The 21899-nt window shown below is 48.4% G+C and overlaps 1 protein-coding gene across 2 annotated transcripts; it reads left to right on the top strand.

Annotated features, from left to right (window-relative positions):
• Positions 1-3106: 3106 nt before the first annotated feature.
• Positions 3107-21660, top strand: LOC142296066 (perilipin-2-like). Of its 2 annotated transcripts, none has more exons than XM_075339288.1 (7): positions 3107-3149; positions 6488-6683; positions 17478-17560; positions 17996-18248; positions 18712-18896; positions 20866-21000; positions 21078-21660. In XM_075339288.1, exons 1-7 carry the CDS (start codon positions 3117-3119, stop codon positions 21444-21446), a joined length of 1254 nt encoding a protein of 417 aa, XP_075195403.1. In that variant the 5' UTR covers positions 3107-3116; the 3' UTR covers positions 21447-21660. The 2 variants fall into 2 exon arrangements, with proteins under 2 accessions (XP_075195403.1, XP_075195395.1); XM_075339280.1 differs by having other exon boundaries at positions 21075-21660.
• The last annotated feature ends 239 nt before the right edge of the window (positions 21661-21899 follow it).

Here is a 21899-nt window from a genome sequence, read left to right as displayed (position 1 = left end):
ACACCAGACCCCACTCCCATTATCCCCACAATAACTGCCCTGTGTATGGGGCTCTAATGCCCTGTGTGCAGGGAGAAGTGATACATACATTACACCAGAGCCCACTCCCACTATCCCCACAATAACTGCCATGTGTATGGGGCTCTAATGCCCTGTGTGCAGGGAGAAGTGATACATACATTACACCAGACCCCACTCCCATTCTCCCCACAATAACTGCCCTGTGTATGGGGCTCTAATGCCCTGTGTGCAGGGAGAAGTGATACATACATTACACCAGACCCCACTCCCATTCTCCCCACAATAACTGCCCTGTGTATGGGGCTCTAATGTCCTGTGTGCAGGGAGAAGTGATACATACATTACACCAGACCCCACTCCCATTATCCCCACAATAACTGCCATGTGTATGGGGCTCTAATGTCCTGTGTGCAGGGAGAAGTGATACATACATTACACCAGACCCCACTCCCATTCTCCCCACAATAACTGCCCTGTGTATGGGGCTCTAATGTCCTGTGTGCAGGGAGAAGTGATACATACATTACACCAGACCCCACTCCCACTATCCCCACAATAACTGCCCTGTGTATGGGGCTCTAATGCCCTGTGTGCAGGGAGAAGTGATACATACATTACACCAGACCCCACTCCCATTCTCCCCACAATAACTGCCCTGTGTATGGGGCTCTAATGCCCTGTGTGCAGGGAGAAGTGATACATACATTACACCAGACCCCACTCCCATTCTCCCCACAATAACTGCCCTGTGTATGGGGCTCTAATGTCCTGTGTGCAGGGAGAAGTGATACATACATTACACCAGACCCCACTCCCATTATCCCCACAATAACTGCCATGTGTATGGGGCTCTAATGCCCTGTGTGCAGGGAGAAGTGATACATACATTACACCAGACCCCACTCCCATTATCCCCACAATAACTGCCCTGTGTATGGGGCTCTAATGCCCTGTGTGCAGGGAGAAGTGATACATACATTACACCAGAGCCCACTCCCACTATCCCCACAATAACTGCCATGTGTATGGGGCTCTAATGCCCTGTGTGCAGGGAGAAGTGATACATACATTACACCAGACCCCACTCCCATTCTCCCCACAATAACTGCCCTGTGTATGGGGCTCTAATGTCCTGTGTGCAGGGAGAAGTGATACATACATTACACCAGACCCCACTCCCATTCTCCCCACAATAACTGCCGTGTGTATGGGGCTCTAATGCCCTGTGTGCAGGGAGAAGTGATACATACATTACACCAGACCCCACTCCCATTATCCCCACAATAACTGCCATGTGTATGGGGCTCTAATGCCCTGTGTGCAGGGAGAAGTGATACATACATTACACCAGACCCCACTCCCATTCTCCCCACAATAACTGCCCTGTGTATGGGGCTCTAATGCCCTGTGTGCAGGGAGAAGTGATACATACATTACACCAGACCCCACTCCCATTCTCCCCACAATAACTGCCCTGTGTATGGGGCTCTAATGCCCTGTGTGCAGGGAGAAGTGATACATACATTACACCAGACCCCACTCCCATTATCCCCACAATAACTGCCATGTGTATGGGGCTCTAATGCCCTGTGTGCAGGGAGAAGTGATACATACATTACACCAGACCCCACTCCCATTCTCCCCACAATAACTGCCCTGTGTATGGGGCTCTAATGTCCTGTGTGCAGGGAGAAGTGATACATACATTACACCAGACCCCACTCCCATTATCCCCACAATAACTGCCATGTGTATGGGGCTCTAATGCCCTGTGTGCAGGGAGAAGTGATACATACATTACACCAGACCCCACTCCCATTCTCCCCACAATAACTGCCCTGTGTATGGGGCTCTAATGCCCTGTGTGCAGGGAGAAGTGATACATACATTACACCAGACCCCACTCCCATTCTCCCCACAATAACTGCCCTGTGTATGGGGCTCTAATGCCCTGTGTGCAGGGAGAAGTGATACATACATTACACCAGACCCCACTCCCATTCTCCCCACAATAACTGCCCTGTGTATGGGGCTCTAATGCCCTGTGTGCAGGGAGAAGTGATACATACATTACACCAGACCCCACTCCCATTCTCCCCACAATAACTGCCCTGTGTATGGGGCTCTAATGCCCTGTGTGCAGGGAGAAGTGATACATACATTACACCAGACCCCACTCCCATTCTCCCCACAATAACTGCCCTGTGTATGGGGCTCTAATGTCCTGTGTGCAGGGAGAAGTGATACATACATTACACCAGACCCCACTCCCATTATCCCCACAATAACTGCCATGTGTATGGGGCTCTAATGCCCTGTGTGCAGGGAGAAGTGATACATACATTACACCAGACCCCACTCCCACTATCCCCACAATAACTGCCCTGTGTATGGGCTCTAATGCCCTGTGTGCAGGGAGAAGTGATACATACATTACACCAGAGCCCACTCCCATTATCCCCACAATAACTGCCCTGTGTATGGGCTCTAATGCCCTGTGTGCAGGGAGAAGTGATACATACATTACACCAGACCCCACTCCCATTATCCCCACAATAACTGCCCTGTGTATGGGCTCTAATGCCCTGTGTGCAGGGAGAAGTGATACATACATTACACCAGACCCCACTCCCACTATCCCCACAATAACTGCCCTGTGTATGGGCTCTAATGCCCTGTGTGCAGGGAGAAGTGATACATATATTACACCAGACCCCACTCCCACTATCCCCACAATAACTGCCGTGTGTACAGGCTCCTCCAGCACATAACACGCCCCCGTTACCGGCCTCACCACACAACTGTCAGTCACACCGTGACCCCTGCACGCCGCGCACAGCCGCCCTCAGTCAGGAGAGCAGACTGTGACGTCACCAGTCAGCTGACTGCAGGGAGCCTCCGGAGACCGCGCATAGTCAGGTGGGCGTGGTTATCCGTCTATAAGTGCGCAGACGCCCGAGGAGTGCTCATTCCTCTCTGGCAGTTTGTGTGAGTTGTTGGTGGCAGTGCGCGCCTGTGGTGGTTTTGGTGCTGATGTAGTGAGGTTTTTACTTGTTTTCTTGAATTTATTTTTTTGTAGGTATTTCCCTAGTGACATGGCTGAGACAATGGAGCAGCAGCAGCAGCAGGTAATGTTTCCACCCTGGTATATATTGGGCATGGAGGGAGCAGATGTAGTGGAGCTTATAGTCTGCCCCTTACTGTGGGGTCTGAGCCCCTCACTATTAGTGCAGCAGTAGGTGGCTCCTCAGTGCCCCTGGTATATGCCCTGTGGGAGGCTCTCTGGTATCTGCCATCTGCTGGTGCCAGGCTGTGTAGTGCCCCAGGTGCACAGGATCTGCTGGCAGTGCCCACCTCAGGTCGGGTTTGGTGCAGGTCTCCAGGTGTTGGTGCTTCCATGTGAGGATTATGGCCAGGACTGTTCTGTAGCGCTGTGTGGAGCTGTAGAGCAGTACATGATCTGATCACTGATGGAAATGGCTGTGCTCCTATGGGTGTCTTCCTATACCTGCAGTCTGTGCTGTGGTCAGTGCTGGCATTGAGCAGGTGCTGCAGTGAGTGCGGCTCATCAGCTTTAACCCCTTAGTGAGGGTCCTGAATTCTTTATTTTCAGAGATGATCTAATGCATATGTGATGCATGTAAAGGGATCTGTCAGCAGGCTCTCACCCCCGTAATGTGCATGTAGATTCCAGAAATCAAGCTCAGCACAACCTTTACATGGCCAGTCTTTGAGAAATCAGTGTTTTTAATTCATGTGAAAATGAGGTTGGGGATCTGACACCTGTCACTCCAGCTCTGCCACCGCTTACTACTTCATTGAGAGCTCCATTGCCTGAGGTTACCCAGCATAGAGGCTCATTCTAGCAAGAGGTGGTGCTGGGTGAGGAATAGAGCTGGAATGGCAAAGGCATGAAGGCTACCATAACCCTTCAGCCTTATTTGCATATGAAAGTGAGGCTTATTTAGAAATGGACAGACTCCTAATGTGAGGGGTCTTCTGGATTTGTCTCTGAAAGCTGCATGGGCATGTAAACAGATTAGTTGGTTTTGAAGTCTGGATTTCTCCACTTTTCTCTAATGGCTCATTTAGACAAGGTGGTCTTCATGACATATTTAGAAGTGTCTGATAAACCATTATCTGTGCGTATTATGATTGACAGCACATCTCTAGTTGCCTACATGCTGATTGTTTAATAGAGATGAGCAGACCCATGCACATTTGGGTTTGTCTAATATGGAATGAGAAGTTATATCTGGAAACGAAACCTGACCCAAGACAACAAACCCCATAGAAGTAAATGGGGATAAGACTTTCTGTGCTGTAAAATGGTTGGAGTAAGGGCTAGGTGGCTGCTAAGGGGTTAAGAGCAGTGTGCCCACGTGTGCGTATTGCATGCAGTTACGCTGCGTTCTGCACTGCAGCGTAACTGTGCAGGGGATGCAGGACACATGCAATCTTTGTGCATAATCCATGCCCACGTTGCGTTTTAGAACGCAGCGATTTGCATGCTGCCAAATCACTGCGTTCTAAAAAGCAACATGTCACTACTTTTGTGCGCTTTGCATGCTGTCTCCATTCTGTCTATAGGGAGAGGCAGCATCCAGAGCGCACGAATTCTGCAGTCGGCAAAGTTTCAGAACGGAGCTTTTCAGCTGCGCTCTGAAGCGGACGTTGCAGTGCAGAGCGCACAAACGTGGGCACAGCCTTATACATATTTCCTGGAAGATTACACTGCAGTCACACTTCTCCTGGCCTGCTCATTAAGCTTCATGAATATTCACTTTTCCCCTGCCCACTGTGTGCCAGTGTCTGCAGACTGCTAGATATGCCCCCCTTCTTTTAGTATCTGATTTATTGTATGGTAGTGTAAAATAACGTAATGAATGGCATGTGGTTTTGCCATATTTTTGATTACCAGCAGGGGTAAAACTAGCTGCAGCCTCCAGGGGACTGCTTTCACACTGTTTTTCTAACATGCCCCAATGCCTCATAAATGTTTTTTTGCTGCGAAAGCAGATCCTGTTTTGCAAAGAAACGCATGTTATTTTCCAGGATCCTGTCACTTGAAGTTTATGGGCGGGCATTGAAGTCATGTCATCGGGAGTGAGGGGAACTGAATGTGATGGACTGGGAGCCGGCATCTGACAACTGCAGTAAGCTGTAACCAAGGTTAACATCGGGTAACTAAGAAGCGCTTTGCTTGGTTACCTGATATTTATCTTGGTTACGAGCGTCCACTGCTCTAAGGAGGGGGGAGGGGGAGAGAGGGACTGATCACGCCAGGCTGGTTTCTGGGCATGCTCAAGCAGGATCCTGTATCAGCATGCCAGCGTTCACATGCGTTTGCGTGCTGTTTAGTCAGGATCCAGCGATTTGCAGTATTTGGACGCAGCTCAAAAATGCTACAAGTAGCGTTTTTGGAAAGTTAAACTGGAAGTTGCTGGATCCTCACTATAACGCACGCAAATGCATGTGGACGCGAGTCCATTGCAAATGCACTGAAGTGAAAACATATTTGCACTGGATCTGTTTTTGCGGGTGGGGGGGATAATTTCAGGACGCATGTTAAAAAGACGTAGTGTGAAAGCAGCCTTACTGTGGCTGTTTATGAAAAATAAAGATCCACCCAATTTATTTAAATTAAAAAAGTGCTGTATTTCTTTTTATATTCTTTTTTTTTTTAACCAATCCATGGTAAAGCTGACTGCTGGTTATTCAGTTTCAGAAGGTCTGTGGATATTGCCCCATAACAGCCTAAAAATACTAACCTGCAGCCAACCCAGACATGGCACATTCATTAGATGTAACACAACTCATCCTGATGTAGTCCCATGACCGGACTGCTCTGGTGCTTTGTCCTGCAATCCAGCAATGGTTCAGCTCAGTTAATTGAGCAGCAGGCAGCCCTCAGTTGAACCCTGTCTGATTGCAGGACACGGCTGCACAGCAATCCCCAGTGTGAACTCCAATGATCAGACTGCTGTCCACAGTTAAGTAATCTGGCAGTGGATTCATCAGTGGTCACTTGGTATCATGGGAACCTGGCTGTGACATCCAGTGCACAATCCCAAGAGATGGTTCCCCCTCTCCCCAAACCTGTCTGATCTGTTACCTTCAGTCCATATGCTTTACCCTGTTAGTGGCCTCCAGGTCCCGCACTCCTGTGATCCAGCATAATTAGAGGTTTTATTCTTGAGGAGGGGATGGATGCGGCAATGGAAATTGGGTAAGATTGTTATTGGTAAGCATTTATTGCTATAGAAGTAATGCCTTTTCCTAGGTGCATCTTTAGGATCCAGTGATCATTGCAGCATGCCATGTTGTTGTAAAATGGAGACTAAACTGATTAGTCTGACCCTGGGGATTTAATATAGTTCATGGAAGAATTAATTTTAATGAAATTTATTTTGAATGGAATTACCAGACTGTACAAGTGATTTGTTGTTCTTTTTTTCTTGTGTAGAATGTGGTGGTAAGGTTGATAAACCTCCCATTTGTGAGCTCTACATATGACATGGTGTCCTCCACCTACGTGACCACTAAAGACAACCATCCCTACCTGAAGTCTGTATGTGACGTCGCAGAGAAAAGTGTGAAGAGCATCACTTCTGTGGCCATCACCAGCGCCATGCCAATCCTGCAGAAACTCGAGCCTCAAAGTAGGTTTAGCGTCTCGATGGTGGTCACTGTCAAACATGTCATTCTGTGGTAATCTGCACACCGAATGCTTGGTGGGTTGCTGCAAGGCAACTTGTCCTGAAGATCAGCAAATTCATCTGCAAGTGGAGTACTGAAATGTACAAATCTGTATTTTCTCTAGTCCCTTCCACGACAGCATAGGAGGTTGTCTCTCCACGCCCTAATTGGGACAGGAAGTTCAAGAGGTTTAAAAGGACCCTCCCACCTCCCACAGCCAGTGTCTTTCCTGTCCCCATGGGGCATGGAGAGGTTTTGTTTTTCTCCTATGCTGTGGTGGCCGGCGAACTACAGTATATTTTTTTTTTTTTTTTTTTTTTTGTTTTCTTCTTCCCCTGTACCTTAAGCCGGACAGCATCGGTCGGGCCTCACCGCTCCTCCCTTGCTGTTCCCTCACGCTGTGGGGGACCGCTGCTCCAGTCTTCCGGATCCTCCTGAGGGGTGATGCAGGCTGTTGAGCTCCCCGGCCGGCGTCCTCCCTGAGCCGCCGGCCGCTTCCCGCATGCACGCTGCCGGAGCGATCCGGAAGTGCTCCCGGGGGCGGGACTTCCGGTCTTGCGGACTTCCGGTCGAGCGCTTCCGGTTTTGCGGAGGCAGCGTGGAGGCACGCCGACGGTGACACGGCCTGCCCAGGACCGGATGCGGGAGGCGGGGAACATGCACCGTCACTGGGGGGGCAGGCCCTTTTGCATAAGGGCTGCCACGAAGACATCAGATCATGGTAAGCAACCGTGCTCCCTGTCATGTCTTCCGCTGCAGCAGCCTCTGCAGCACCCAGTGTGCCCCCTGCTACTGTGAGTATGGAGGGGAATGGTCCCTCGGACATAGGTCTCATCAGGTGATTTATGGCTCTATGGTCTGTGTTTTCCAGGAGGACAAGGCCACCAAGGAAACTGACAGAAATGAAAAGTCAGAGAAGCCTGAGAAGTCAGAGAAAGCTGACAAGTCCGATAAGCCTGATAGACCTGACAGAGTGGAAAAAATTAAAAAATGTCCTATTTGTATAAAAAAGCTCCCTGCAGTATGGGATAAAAAGCTTTGCCAGCAATGTACGGACCAGATTATTAGGGCCGAACAACCATCTCTGATAGATGAGTTGCGGTCCATGATGAAACAGGAGATTAGGGCCTCTCTGGCCTCCCTTCCTGTTCCTAGCCCTGCTCCTGGCCCTGCTCCTGGCCCTGCTCCTGGCCCTGCTCCTGGACCCTCTCCTCCAAAAAAGAGGAGACTCCAGTCGACCCCATCTGATCAGGAGGACGCTGATTCCACCTCTGAGGGTCCTGATGAAGGATTTCCATCAGGGGGGTCTGACCAGTCCTTGCTATTTCACTCAGAAGAGTTGGGGGATCTTATTGGGGCAGTTCGGAGCACTATGGGTTTAGAGGAAGTGCAGTCTCTTCCTTCTATCCAGGACGAAATGTTTGCTGGCCTGAAGTCAGTCAAACAGTTGGGATTCCCAGTTCATGCCAATGTTTTGGATATTGTCTCTCAGGAATGGGAATTTCCTGAGAGGCGGGTACGGAGTGACCTTAGACGCCGGTTTCCTCTGGAACCTTCGGGACTACATTGGGAGGTCCCAAGAGTAGACGTTCAGGTGGCTAGGGTAGCTAAGCAAACGGCTCTTCCCTTTGAGGATACTTCCCAACTGAAGGATCAGATGGATAGGAAGGTAGAGGGCCTGATGAAGCGGTCCTGGGAGGCATCGTCTTCCTCTATTCAAGCCAACATTGCCTCCACCTGCGTATCCAGGTCCCTAATTAGGTGGTTAGACCAGTTGGAGGCTCATATTTCCCAAGGGACCCCTGGGGAGGAATTACTGGAATCCCTTCCCTTGCTTAGGAAGGCTATCTGTTTTCTGGCAGATACCTCGGTGGAATCTGTCCGCCTGGCAGCCAGGACCTCGGTGCTTTCTAACTCTGCCCGACGTGCCCTCTGGCTTAAGGCCTGGAGCAGAGACTCCACCTCCAAAATGAGGCTTTGTTCACTTCCGTTTAAAGGGGATTTAGTGTTTGGGCCTGCCCTGGATGATATCCTGGACAAGGCGACCGATCGTAAGGCCTTGCCCGATCCTAGACCTAACAGGAAGCGGTCCTTTCGTCCCTCGATGCCTCAGGCCTCCCAGCCCAGAGGGAAAGGGAAGGCTGGCAGGTGGAGCTATCCCAAAGGTAGAGGGAGAAACATCCTCATCCCTCCCCATCAGCAACGTCCTCAGCAGGACAAACAGTGACTCGTCCCGGGTGGGGGGAAGACTCTCAGCGTTTCTTCCTCAGTGGCAGTCCATAACCACCTGCCAATGGGTTCTGAAGATCATCTCGGACGGTCTTCTCATAGAATTCCTTTCCCCCCCTCTTCCGGGTCTCCGAGTCACTGCGCTGGCGTCACAGGGTTCACAGGCTCTGTTGTACACAAAGATTATAGAGCTAGTGCACTCGGGGGTAGTTTCCCCAGTCCCGAGTTAGGAAGAAGGGGTAGGACACTACTCCCGTCTCTTCCTGGTCAAGAAGCCATCCGGCGACGTCCGTATAATTATCAATTTAAAACGTCTAAACCGTCAGGTCAGGTACCGGCGGTTCAAGATGGAGTCAGTGAAATCAGCTATTCCCCTGATAGGTCTACACCATCAGATGGCCTCTATAGATCTGAAAGACGCCTACTTCCATGTACCCGTCCATCCGGGACACAGGCAATACCTCAGGTTTGCGGTGCTTCACGGGGAGGAAGTACTTCATTTCCAATTCAATGTACTTCCCTTCGGGATCTCCTCAGCTCCAAGGATCTTTTCCAAGATCATGGCAGAGGTGGTCGCCTTCATGAGATTGCAGGGTATCTGTCTGGTTCCATATTTGGACGACTTTCTTCTCATGGCTCCATCTGCTCCAACCCTCCGGAGCCATGTGGAAAGGTCTTTGGGAATCCTTCGGTCTCTGGGATGGATTCCCAATCTCAAAAAATCACAGTTAACCCCCTCCTCCACTCGGCAGTTTCTCGGAGTGCTGCTGGACTCCGACAGACAGGCATCTTTTCTCCCAGAGGGCCACAGGATAGCTCTGTTAGCCAAAATATCAAAGCTCCACAGGCAGGCTCGCCCGACGCTTCGAGCGGCTATGTCAGCTCTGGGTTCCATGACATCCTGCATTCCTTCAGTCAGGTGGGCTCAGGCCCATTCTCGGTGTCTCCAGGATCATATCCTGGCACATTGGGACAGACTCCCGTCATCCCTAAACAGACGGTTTCGCCTCTCGGAGTCCGTCTCCTCATCCCTTCTCTGGTGGCTGAGTCCCGCCAACCTGCGGGTGGGGGTTGCCTGGACTCAGAAACCCCTGGTTACACTGACCACAGATGCCAGCCTACGAGGATGGGGGGCAATGGTGGCAAATTCCCCATTTCAAGGGGTCTGGAGTCCTTACGTCAGCTCCCAATCATCCAACTACCGGGAGCTCAGGGCAGTCAGGGAAGCCCTCCTTGCGGCTCAGGACCTCGTCCGGGACTCTCACGTCCTGGTATATTCAGACAATGTCACAACAGTGGCACATCTCCGCCATCAGGGCAGTACACGCTCAGGCGCCCTGAAGTCGGTATCCTCCCGAATCTTTCAATGGGCAGAACAATCTCTGCTCTCCCTTTCTGCGGTCCATCTGAAGGGCTCCCTCAATCTTCAGGCGGATTTCCTGAGTCGTCGGGATGTTCATCCAGGGGAATGGAGCCTGGATCAGGCGGTGTTCTGCTCTCTAGTGGCAAGGTGGGGTGCACCAGAGGTAGACCTCTTTGCCTCGGCAGGGAATCGCAAGGTCGCAACATATTTCTCCCTGAACCCAAGGGACGGGGCGTTAGGGGTAGACGCTTTCTGCCACAGATGGTCCTTTCGCCTCGTTTACGCATTCCCCCCCTCTTCCTCTTCTCGCACGGGCCCTGAGGAAGATCAGAGACGAGGGGGTCCCAACCATACTGGTAGCCCCTCTGTGGCCCCGGAGGAGTTGGTACAGCCTGGTCATGACGCTAGGAATCGACGGCCCAGTCCTCTTAGGTTCGGACCCCAGCTTACTGTCACAGGGTCCGATTTTCCATCCGGCTCCCCAGAAACTCAACTTGGCTGCCTGGCTTCTGAGGCCCGGGCACTGAAGGCCCAAGGGCTTTCTGACAAAGTTGTGGCTACACTACAGAAGAACCGTAAACCTGTGACTAATAGTATATACAACAAAATCTGGAAGAGATTTTCCTCCTGGTGTGGTTCTCGGCCTCCTGACCCTCTTCGACCAAATATTGCGCAGATTCTGGACTTTCTCCAGAGTGGGTTAGACTTAGGTCTTAGGCCTAGCACCCTGAAAGTTCAGGTGTCAGCTCTCAGTGCAGTCTTTGACACGGCTCTGGCAGATCATCGTTGGATCCGTCGGTTCTTTGTGTCCGCTAGTAGACTCTGTCCACGTCAGAGGGTCCTGACGCCTCGCTGGGATCTCAATACGGTCCTTACAGGTCTATCTCAGTCTCCGTTTGAACCTCTGTGCTCTTGTAACATTCGTTCCCTTTCTCACAAGACTGCCTTTCTTGTGGCTATTACATCAGCTCGCAGAGTCGGCGAACTTCAGGCTTTGTCTGTTAGGGAACCTTACCTGACCATCAGGGATGACAGCATTGTTTTTCAGCTGGACCCTTCCTTCCTTCCCAAGGTGGTTTCGGATTTTCACCGTTCGCAGTCCATCGTCCTGCCTTCCTTCTGTCAGAATCCTCGGACTCCGGGTGAGGAAGTGTTTCATTCTTTGGATGTCCGTCGGATAGTGTTGCACTACCTAGAGGTTACTGCTTCTTGGCGCCTTGATTCTAATCTGTTCATCCAGCCCTTTGGCCGCAATAAGGGCAAAAAGGTGGCTAAGAGTACCGTCGCCAACTGGATTGTGCGGGCAATTAGAGATGCCTACCTCGCTCAGCATCTCTCTCCACCTACTGGATTCACGGCGCACTCCACCAGGGCTACCTCTGCCTCCTGGGCCGAACGGGCAGGGGCCTCCCCTGAGCAGATCTGCAAGGCGGTTACGTGGTCTTCGCTCCATACTTTCACGAAGCATTATCGGTTGGATCTGGATTCCAACAGGGATTTGGCCTTTGGCAGGAGGGTCCTGCAGGCTGTGGTCCCCCCCTAGGTATCAATTCTTTGGTATTCCTCCTATGCTGTCGTGGAAGGGACTAGAGAAATAAGAATTATTCTTACCGATAATTCGGTTTCTAGGACCTTCCACGACAGCAGGTAATTCCCTCCCCTATGTATTCATATATTCCTGAATGTGTAGTACTTCTCATATGCTATGGATTCTTTGTAAGACACTGGCTGTGGGAGGTGGGAGGGTCCTTTTAAACCTCTTGAACTTCCTGTCCCAATTAGGGCGTGGAGAGACAACCTCCTATGCTGTCGTGGAAGGTCCTAGAAACCGAATTATCGGTAAGAATAATTCTTATTTCCAGAATGCAGACTTGTGGGTTGTTTGGTGTTTGTTTTTTTTTCAGCCTTTATGATGCAGAGCCATAGTCTACTTTCCAATCCTCACTGCTTCTAGTAACCCTGAGCCTTTCACAGAAATGGGATTTCCTGCTGATGTCCAGGATGGTTCAGTGCAGCCAAGGTTATGGTGCATTTTCTTGGACTTTTGAGCGCTTGCACAGAACCCTTTTGGCCCTCATCAGAGCTGTCAGGCGGATAGTGGTTCATTGAGCATTGTGGGTGCAAGACATTAAGGCTACATGCTCACACTGCATTATTTTACCAGTTTTGATACCAAAATTGCATGCATTTCCTTCCCCAGTATGGTCTGAGACTTCATTTTTACTGTGGCTATATTTGCAGTTTTTTTCTATTACATTATTGTGATGACCTCAGAAGCTGCATGTTTCTTTACATTTTGTAGCAGAGTTTCTAATTAGTGATGGGAGGACTTGCAGATCAATCCCCTGCTGACTCGGTGGGCAGTGATTGATCCCTGCATCTGGCCAGTTGCCTTTTCCTAGTCTATTGGGACCAGAATCTGGCACAAAGGGGTAGGAGCAAATCTTTATACTTGCCTTGTCACCGGTGCAGCTGTAAGCTCCCACAGTCACTCATTCACTTCCAAGCCACTCATTACCTATTTTGAATATGCCTTCTTTCCCCACCCACCAGCATCTGATTGGTTGCAGGCAGACATGTGCACGCGCACACAGTGATAGCATGTCTGATGCTTCCAATCAGATGCTGGTGAGCAGGTATATATTGTACCGTAAAATTTCATAGGGGCCTCACCATATTATGATACTAAGCACAGCCTACAGCGGCTGTCAGCCCCAGCCATGAGCTTATCTTGGCTGTGTAGCAAAAGAGGAGGAAACACATGCTGCTTTTATGTACAAAAGTAGGTAGAAAAGTGTACAGTTCCCTGATAAAGCCAGACAGCTGGGAGCTGGGTTTCTCAGGCTGAGAAGACTCATGCTTGTGGTGCACCATTCCTCAGCCAAAAAGAAGAAAAGGCAGCCGGCAGCTGCCCAGGATTGCTGCATTCATTAGATGTTACAATCCTGCCACTTTACCTGGCTCTTCCTAATTGGTGTGGTGGCAATTGGGCTAACGGGCTTAATTACAGCCCACAGCTGCCACGAAGCCCTAGATCAGTAATGTGAGGCATCTCAGACCCCCTCCATCAGTAATCTGTTATCAAAAGAAGCCCCCCAAAATCCTTATTTTGAAATGAAATGCACCTACTGGTAACTCAGTTTCCAGTATTCTCTCATGACAGCACTACAGGGGGTAATCCCCTTGACCTATACAGGGACAGGATCAGAGGTTAAAAGACCCCCTCCACCCTCCAGTGTCTTTTTCTAGTACTTGCAGAGGGGGGGATACACTATTTATACCAACAAATACAGTTTATTTTGCCAATGAGTTACTAAGAGGATGGAAGTAAGGGTGTTATCCTGAGGGACTAATGGAAACTGAATTACCAGTAGGTGTAATTCCCATTTTCCAGATCGTTCCACAGGAGCAATACCAAATGGCTCAGGGGGGTACAGAAGCCTTAAAGTGGTGGTTCACCCTTATCTTTTTTTAACTTTTCACTATCAATGTAAATTCTTATTGTAGGTCTATTTTCACTTCCTGCAGAGTAGTGCTACACAGGTGAGTATATTTTATCGCAGAGCACAGTGTGCATCTGCAGAGCAGTGTGTTTTCCCTGGCTGTGCAGAGATGGAGCTGCTGCTGTCATTGATGTGATTTCTCTGTGCTTCGATAACATGCAGAGACAGGGAAGATGGCAGGGAGGCGTTTGGGTGGAGTGCTGAGTGGGTGTGATAGATGCAGTCCTACAGGCCACTGCAAAGGATCATGGAAGTTGTGGGAACTGAACCCAGGAAGTCAGGAGAGATATTAACCCCATCAGCTGGAGCCAACAATGAGGATGTGCTGCTAGAGAACAATAAAAGGTAATAGTGTTAAAATAACGTGTGGAAAGGAACATAAGATTTCTGAGAAAAAAAGTGTTGTTTACTGGACAACTCCTTTTAGGACCCAAGTCCCAGGCAAGAACTTGGTTAGATATAGTAACCAATTTGTAAACTCCAGAAATCTGGATAGTATGATCAATCTGAAACAATATGCACTGCATACAAAGGTTTCTCATTGAGAAGTAACATGCCTGTTTTAGGATCCAGAACACCCAGAAATTGCCAAGCCTGTTCCACCAGAGGTCACATTCTGGCCCCAGAAGTCCAAGGACTGTGCCTTGGGTAATGATGGACCCGCCATACAGTAACCTAGTCCTATCCTGAGCTGGTATAAAAAAACAAACCCTCTACCACCTGGGGCAGACTGCCTAACTAGGAATGGACTATACTCCATTAGTGTATAATTGTCACTAGTGTAGACATATACACAGCCTTCAATGGTGACCAGGGAACATCTAGAGGAACGAGGGTCTCTTTAAATCCCAGAGTGATTCTTCATTTGAGAGCAGGGAGACCCTAGATTTTCTTGTGAGACCAGTGAGCCTGAGGTAGACTATGGAGCTCTCTGCCACCAGATGAGGTGTCCTCTTGGTTATCACAATTTGATTAATAAATACCAAATGCAGCCTTTCTTTATCTTGCTTGATCAATATGCATCCACCCAACGCATTTCATTAGTTACTCATCAGGGGAGTCTTAAAGAGATGCTCTGCATTCTGTCAGTATCTTTGTTCCTGACAGGGCATAGATTAGGATATTAAAATGCATATTAATCAAGCAATATAAAAGGCTGCATTTGGTATTAATCAAATTGTGATAACAAAGCGGAAGCCTCAGCTTATATTTTTTTTTTTTTTTTTTTTTTTTTTTTTTGTACCCAGTTTATCATGGTAAGACCTTTACTTTTTCTTTGCCGGGACCCATTTAATGTGAAGGGTGGGATCCTGGGCTACTATAAAAAGGTCTGTGGTTCTACAATTGTCCTATTGCGCTAAATCCAATTTTCTCTAGAAGGCGATTCCTTTGTGAAAAATGTGACTTGTTAGCACTGGACTGCTTGGCAGGGAGGGTGGGCTCGGGGGAATCTCCATTCTTATAGCAAGTGATGGCTGAGGGACCTTTCTTAAAGGTGTTGGCCCTTGCAGGGCTGCAATCAGGGCATTACTACTGTGCCTGGTGTAGGGGGCCCGGACAGGCCCAGGGTAAATACTTATTTTTATTAAGCCCCCGGCAGGATGGGCCCCTCCTTCACCAGGCCCCAGTCACAGTTGCCCGGTGGTGTCACTTCACCTTCTTATGACTATAATCACTATTTGCATGTGACAGGGCGGAGAATGCAAATTGGCCATCTGGTGGAGTGGAGGCAGTCATTGGAGCAGGGCGCCGGCACATCATTGCTGGACCTTGCAGCAGTGTGGTGATGTCATCACTCTGCGACCTCATTACCCTCCTGCATGTAACGGCGGCAGAGGTGGCTAGGATGCGGCAGCCAGCGGGACAGGTAAGCGCTGTGAGCTGAAGACATTCGCCAGGGTGTGTGAGGTGGCCCGCCCGCTCATCTCAGACCGGGGGGGGGCCCACTGCTCTCAGCCTGGGGTAGGGGCGCTGATCCCAGACAGGTTCAGGTGATCTCAGACTGGGGGGGGCCTCCCAACCCCTGCCTTACCTCAGCTAGATGCATGGGAGGGCGCTGAATTGCATCAAGGGCAGGTGAGTATAATGTGACTCATTTATGTGCTGTCTGTATGTGTTGTGTAAGATGTGTCCTGCATAGTGTGCAATATGTAGCTGTGGGTGGACGTATATAGCTTAATCTATGGCTGAGGCTATGGCTGAGTGTTATTGCAAAAGTAGCAGTGAGGCTAGGAAGTTTGAGTGGTGGAGGCGGAGCTGGGGGTTGAGCCTGGGCAGAGTCCCAAGGGGGCCCGAAAATTTTGCCAGTATGGGACTCCTAGTGGCGGCCCTGGTCCCTTGGTAGCTTGACAAGGCTGAGACCCCTGAGCCTGTAATCCTTTAATCTGGTTAAATTTGCACCATGCTAGGAGCACCTGTCATGCAACTCTCCTGAAGGGACAGGATAAACACTGGAGGTAGGGAGGGGCATTTTAATCTCAAGTTGGTGTGCAGTCATGGAATATGACTGCCTACTGAGTTTTAGGCAGACTGAGCCTTGCGATCAGCTGTGACATCACTCTGGTTAGCTACAGCTGGAGGTTCTCACTGCCTTCCACCTGTGACCACAGGTAACCTGACCTCTGGGGACCTCAATTAACTCAAGTGAGATCACTGAAGTCACCTGAGGTAAAGTTAACCAACCAAAGTCTTTTTAGTTTTTATTTCTTCTCACTTACAGATTAGTAATGTGGGAGTGAGGTCTCAGCTGCCTCCTATTACTAATTTGAGTCTTGGTGGCAGCTGTGAGCTGACATCACCCCTGAACCCCCCCCTTAAACTGCAATCTCAGGGCAATCAGCAAGAGCCAGGTAAAGTACCAGCAATCCTGGGCAGCTGTAGGATTTGTAGCCTCGGCGGAGCCCAAAAAGCATGACTCTCCCTAGCCTGAGCATACCAGCCCCTAGATGCTGGGCTCTTGGGTATCAATATTGGAGGGACTGCACATGTGTTTGGATTTTTTTGTTTTTTAAATGCAGTTTTCTGTTTTGAAACACAGGAAAGATAAGCACATGGCTAGGAGTTGTAGCCATAAGCTTTCTGTGCTAGGGGGACCCTATGTTTTTACTGTGCAATAGACCTGGTCAGTAACTGCAAGTGTCAGTCACTAAGTGTGTGTGTGGGTTTCTGACTGCAACCACAGCAGTGGGCAGGGGAAGCGGTGCATATGTAAATGAAGGTTATGAGTAGCCCCAGAAGTGAATGAGGCCACGGGAGCAGTTACAGCCACACCAGTGACTTGGTTAGTATAGCATACTCATAATTTTGATTTCTATTTTTGAGTCCCAGTCTGCATTTTGTAATCACAGGCTTCATTTTTTTTTTTTTTTGGTCACCACACAGATTCAGCATGTGTACATCGCCTAAATTCAAATAGAATATCTTCTCGGCATATTTCCCAGGAGATGCCACACAAATTCCAAATTTGCCTGATTCACTCACCTTTATTCTTCACACTAGAAACATAAACAAGGCCTGTATCATGGAAGGGCTGTATCTTGTAACCTACAGTCCATTCTCTCCTAGCATCAGAAGTATGCATAGCACCTTGCCAGTATTTGCCAGAACTCTGCTGGCATCAATATGTAGATGTAACTTTGTTCTTTTCCCCTCTCCCTTCCCAGTTGCTCTGGCAAACAATATTGCCTGCGTTGGACTTGATAAAATTGAAGAAAGGTTGCCTATTCTGTATCAGTCTTCTGAAAAGGTAAGCTACTGAAGTCATGTAGAGCCTTAAAGAAGGTGTCCACTACTTAAACAACCCCCATCTCAGTCCCCTTGTTTGCTCACATAAATAAATGTGCCTATACTCTTCTCCAGGCTCCACATGATGACCCACTTGCCCCATTACCAATCTCCACTGGCGTCCTTCTCCCCACCTTTGGACATTTTTGAGCAGGAAGTCAGCACAGCGCTCACATCCTGCTGAAATGTCCAGTTGGGGAGATACTGGGTGCTTATTGGTCGCGGGTCCCGCATGTTATGTGGGCCCTGGGAATGTGGCTTGACATCTCTGCAACTTCACCAATGGGGTATAGGCTTATTTTTACAGGGGCAGTCTTAGTGGACAACCCCCCCCCCCCCCCACCCCCCTTAAACTTTACCTACTGTCATATTAGAGGTGTCATCTTGTACATTTTAGGTTGTGGCTAATGCCTCAGAAGCAGTTGTTGGTGCCAGAGATGCTGTTATCCATAGTATCACAGGAGTAGTGGATAAAACCAAGGGAGCTGTTCAGGAGAGTGTGGAGATGTCTAAGGCTGTTGTAAATGGCAGCATTAATACTGTTCTGGGAAGCCGTGTAGTGCAGATCATAAGCGACCGTGTGGACTCTGCACTAACTAGGTCTGAATATCTTCTGGAACAATACCTGCCACAAACAGATGAAGAGCTAGGTAAGCGAAACCTAGCAAGCCAATGGTGACCCAGCCTGGGAAACTTGCCTACCTTTGTGGACAGGGTACGTGAGAGTTGTTGGTTTCAGGCCAAAAAAACTAGCCTGACTAAAGGGTAATTTCCATTTTTATAAATGGGCACAAAGTTTTATTTCTTGTGACCTTTGAAAGGCTGGTCTGTCACTGAATGCCAATTTAACCAACTTCCCAACTAAAATGCCCTAGATTTGGCTAATATCTTACTGCATTTCTGGTGATGTCTAAAATGTGATATCACAGGAGGCTGCCTCAGCTTCATGCAGCTTCTCTCACCATATTAATCTTTTAAAGGGGTGCTTTGGTTTGTCATCCCCCCCCCCCCTCCATCTTTGTAATCACAATCTTAATGTTTCTGCATTTTGTTCATCCAGCTAATGTACCCAGCTAAGCTGTTAATATATGGGCATTACAAATTTCTTTATAGCGAAGGACACAGCTGAAACACAAGGCATTGAGATGTCCCAAGATAAGCCTGGCTACTACATGCGCCTGGGATCCCTCTCTACTAAGGCCCGCAAGCGTGCTTATCAACAGGCCCTGACCAGTGTGAAGGATGCCAAATGCAGGAGTCAGGAAGCCATTGCTCAGCTCCAGAACACCATTGACCTGGTTAGTACATGTAATTCAAATGTACTGAGAAATCATCTACATTAAGGCTACGCTCCATTGCTGCTACATGGAATAGAATCATAAAATTTGTGTACTTGGTACTCATATTCATGGTAGCCCATCAGCCACAAGGTGACCTTTTCTGGTACAACCTAGAGCCAATAATCAAATGACTCAGATTAAAGGTCTACAAATGGTTTAATGTACTTGTCCTACAAAAGTACACTTGAATCAACAGATCTTGGCATAAGGGCCAATTGAATGTTTTAACATGATCCTGTGGTATCTCAATTGTGGTGTAGCATCCAATCATGGCTATATCTGCCCATTGCAGAGTGTTCCAGTTCATGGTCTGCACAGCTCTCAGCCCTGGGGCAGTGGGAGAGGTGCAAGGTGCCCATAACTGACAACAGCTGGGTCTTGTAGATGCTGCTTTCTGAACATCTAATAACTTCTTACCAGTCTGTCACCTCTCCAGTTCTGAGCTCCTCAATGTCCGTGATAGCCAAGCTCAGGACTGAGGCAGAAACTCTCCTATGGTCTGTTTAGTCTGTGCACTCAGTGACTTGTGCTTCTCCCACCCAGTACTCTACATTAAAAGACCGCCACTACAGAATATTGCAACAGCGCACTTTAAAAGGTTTCAGTGCAGGTTTATTATCAAATTGCAGAATTTAACGTTCCAAGATGAAACAAGTTAAATGTTTAATGTGGGCATCCCTCCCCTTTTTTAAATGGGATTCAGCATTCATTGAAACCTTTGACTAAGCATTGCTATCAGCCCAATGTAGAGAAGTCTTAACAAAAACCCTCTCCACCAGTGCTTCTGTATTCTGTACAAGGGGTGATTCATAAAAGGATGGTGCAAATATTAAAGGCCTCTACTCTTGCATCTTTTGAATTGCCCCACTTGTACACACAGCAGCTTGTATCTATTCACACTTGCCTTTTTCTGCTAAAAGGTGCCGTGTGGTTTGTTTTTACTTGTAATTTGACACTTCTTGAGTTTAACAAATTGATTCTTATCTGGAAAACTTTGCAGATTAGAGATCTTGCACTATAATGTAACCAAAAACCAGTCCTAAATTTTCAATGTATAGGTTAGCTTTCATATGAAGAATGCTGTCTGGCTGAATCTTGCAGATCAGCTTAAGAGATTGCAGTTGTTCCTAAGGAGATCCCCTCTGTAATGGGAAATTCCTCACTGAATATGGTTTTTGTTTTTAACACTATGAATTTTGATAATGGTTCAGGGCGTCCTTGCTTGCCGGTCAGTGATGAGGGCAATCTGACCTGTTGTCCAGAGCTCCAGGCTCCGGGAGGCCTGTGGTCAGATTGCCCTCATCACACGCTGCATGCTGGGCAGGGAACAGGACAGATCCTGTAGCGCCACACAGTGTAAGAGCGGAACGCAGGAATCTCTCCTCTGTACCCTGCCCGACACTTTTCTATGACACGCACGCGCCCTGATATCATCAGTACGGCGTGCGGGTGTCAGTTGAAAAGTTCCCGCCCGGCATGAGAAGAAGCTGAAGCGGCGGGGCCTGTACGGAGAGAAGCAGCGGCTCCTAGGAGTACAGCATCGGCGCAGCCTGGGCATGTGAAAGAGAAGCTGCTCAGCGGGGGACTTGTACAGAGGTGCCTGAGGAGGGGACAAAAAGAGGTGAGTGGTTATTAGTAACCTGTGAAGACAATGGGGGGGAAGGGGGGTAACTGACAAATATTTGGGGTGTAGGATATGAGAATGTAGTTTTACAGGTGTGGTATATGGGGGGGGGCAGGTGTAGTGTAGTTTTATAGGGGTGTAGTATAATACAGGTGAGTGCTATTGATTTCTGAAATTTGACAAACACTTGCCTGACAAGCATAATAATCTTGGTTCTGGCTCTGATATTGAGGATATTTCAGGGTACCTGAATAAGCCAAATGTAGTGCATATAATCTCACCTGCTTATATACAACTTTTCAGATTGAATATGCAAGAAAGAACATGAATAATGCAAATCAGAAGATCCATGATGCTCAGGAGAACATATACAACAAGTGGGTGGAGTGGACAAAAGGCTCCAGAGAAGATGCTGGTGGAGAAACTGAGGGTGCAGAGGTAATGACATTCCCTTGAGTCTTATGCTAGGCATCATCTGTGTACTGGAAACATAACATTTCTTCTCCTTTCAGCAGATTGAATCTCGCACACTGGCTATTGCCCGGCATCTTGCTAATCACCTGCAAAGCACATGTCTGTCTCTGGTCTCCAGTGTCCAAGGTCTTCAGCAAAACCTTCAGAACAAGGCTCAAAGTATTAGTGCCATGGCTGCAGATATCTATCAAAACTTCCACTCTGCCTCTTCCTTCAGAGACATGTCTGACAGCCTCTTAACCGCCACTAAGGACAAGATTACACAAATAAAGGATGGTATGGATGAGATGATAACCTACTTTATAAATAACACTCCACTAAATTGGCTGGTAGGTCACTTCACTCCAGAACTGGCTGGTAGCCAAGATAAGGAGGAAGAAATTGATGATGGAGGCTCAGACAAAAAGTAAAACCCACCTGAACTGTCAAACATCACTGACTTGTCATTTGTTTTCCATCTCCTTGCTTTCCCCTTAATCAGAGGGCCAGTATCTGGCAACAGACCATGGAAGATGTGAAGGGGGTTGGCGGTCATTGACCCTTGTCTTTATTTTTGTCTTCACAAATCCAGCTTAACTGTAACCAGCATCACTAATGTATAACCCCCAGTATGTAACTGTTTTAATGCACTTTTGTATGTTAATAAAATACTGCATTGACTTGTCTGTCAGATGTGTATAAACTTCACAACCATAGTTGATGGGTAAAATCTGTGGTCTGAAGGCAAGCTTTAAACTTCCAGATTACTCCATGGAATCTTTAGAATTCACCTCTTTTGAAGGGAGGAGCTAGAGGCACACTGACAATGCAAGTTCTTCTAAGACCCCACTGGCAGTGCTTCATAGAACTTCACAATCACCAGC

The sequence above is a fragment of the Anomaloglossus baeobatrachus genome, chromosome 1, assembly GCF_048569485.1.
Source record: "Anomaloglossus baeobatrachus isolate aAnoBae1 chromosome 1, aAnoBae1.hap1, whole genome shotgun sequence".
Lineage (NCBI taxonomy): Eukaryota > Metazoa > Chordata > Amphibia > Anura > Aromobatidae > Anomaloglossus > Anomaloglossus baeobatrachus.
The sequence above is the reverse complement of the archived record's forward strand: the minus strand, read 5'-3'. Positions and strand labels throughout refer to the sequence as shown.

What these genes read in the sequence shown, in the direction of transcription:
- LOC142296066 (XM_075339280.1), top strand. Translation starts at nt 3,117, where the DNA reads ATGGCTGAGACAATGGAGCAGCAGCAGCAGCAG. An exon ending in TCCAGAACACCATTGACCTG is followed by an intron (nt 18,897 to 20,865) that starts GTTAGTACATGT and finishes ACAACTTTTCAG; the next exon opens with ATTGAATATGCAAGAAAGAA. An exon ending in GAGAAACTGAGGGTGCAGAG is followed by an intron (nt 21,001 to 21,074) that starts GTAATGACATTC and finishes TTCTCCTTTCAG; the next exon opens with CAGATTGAATCTCGCACACT.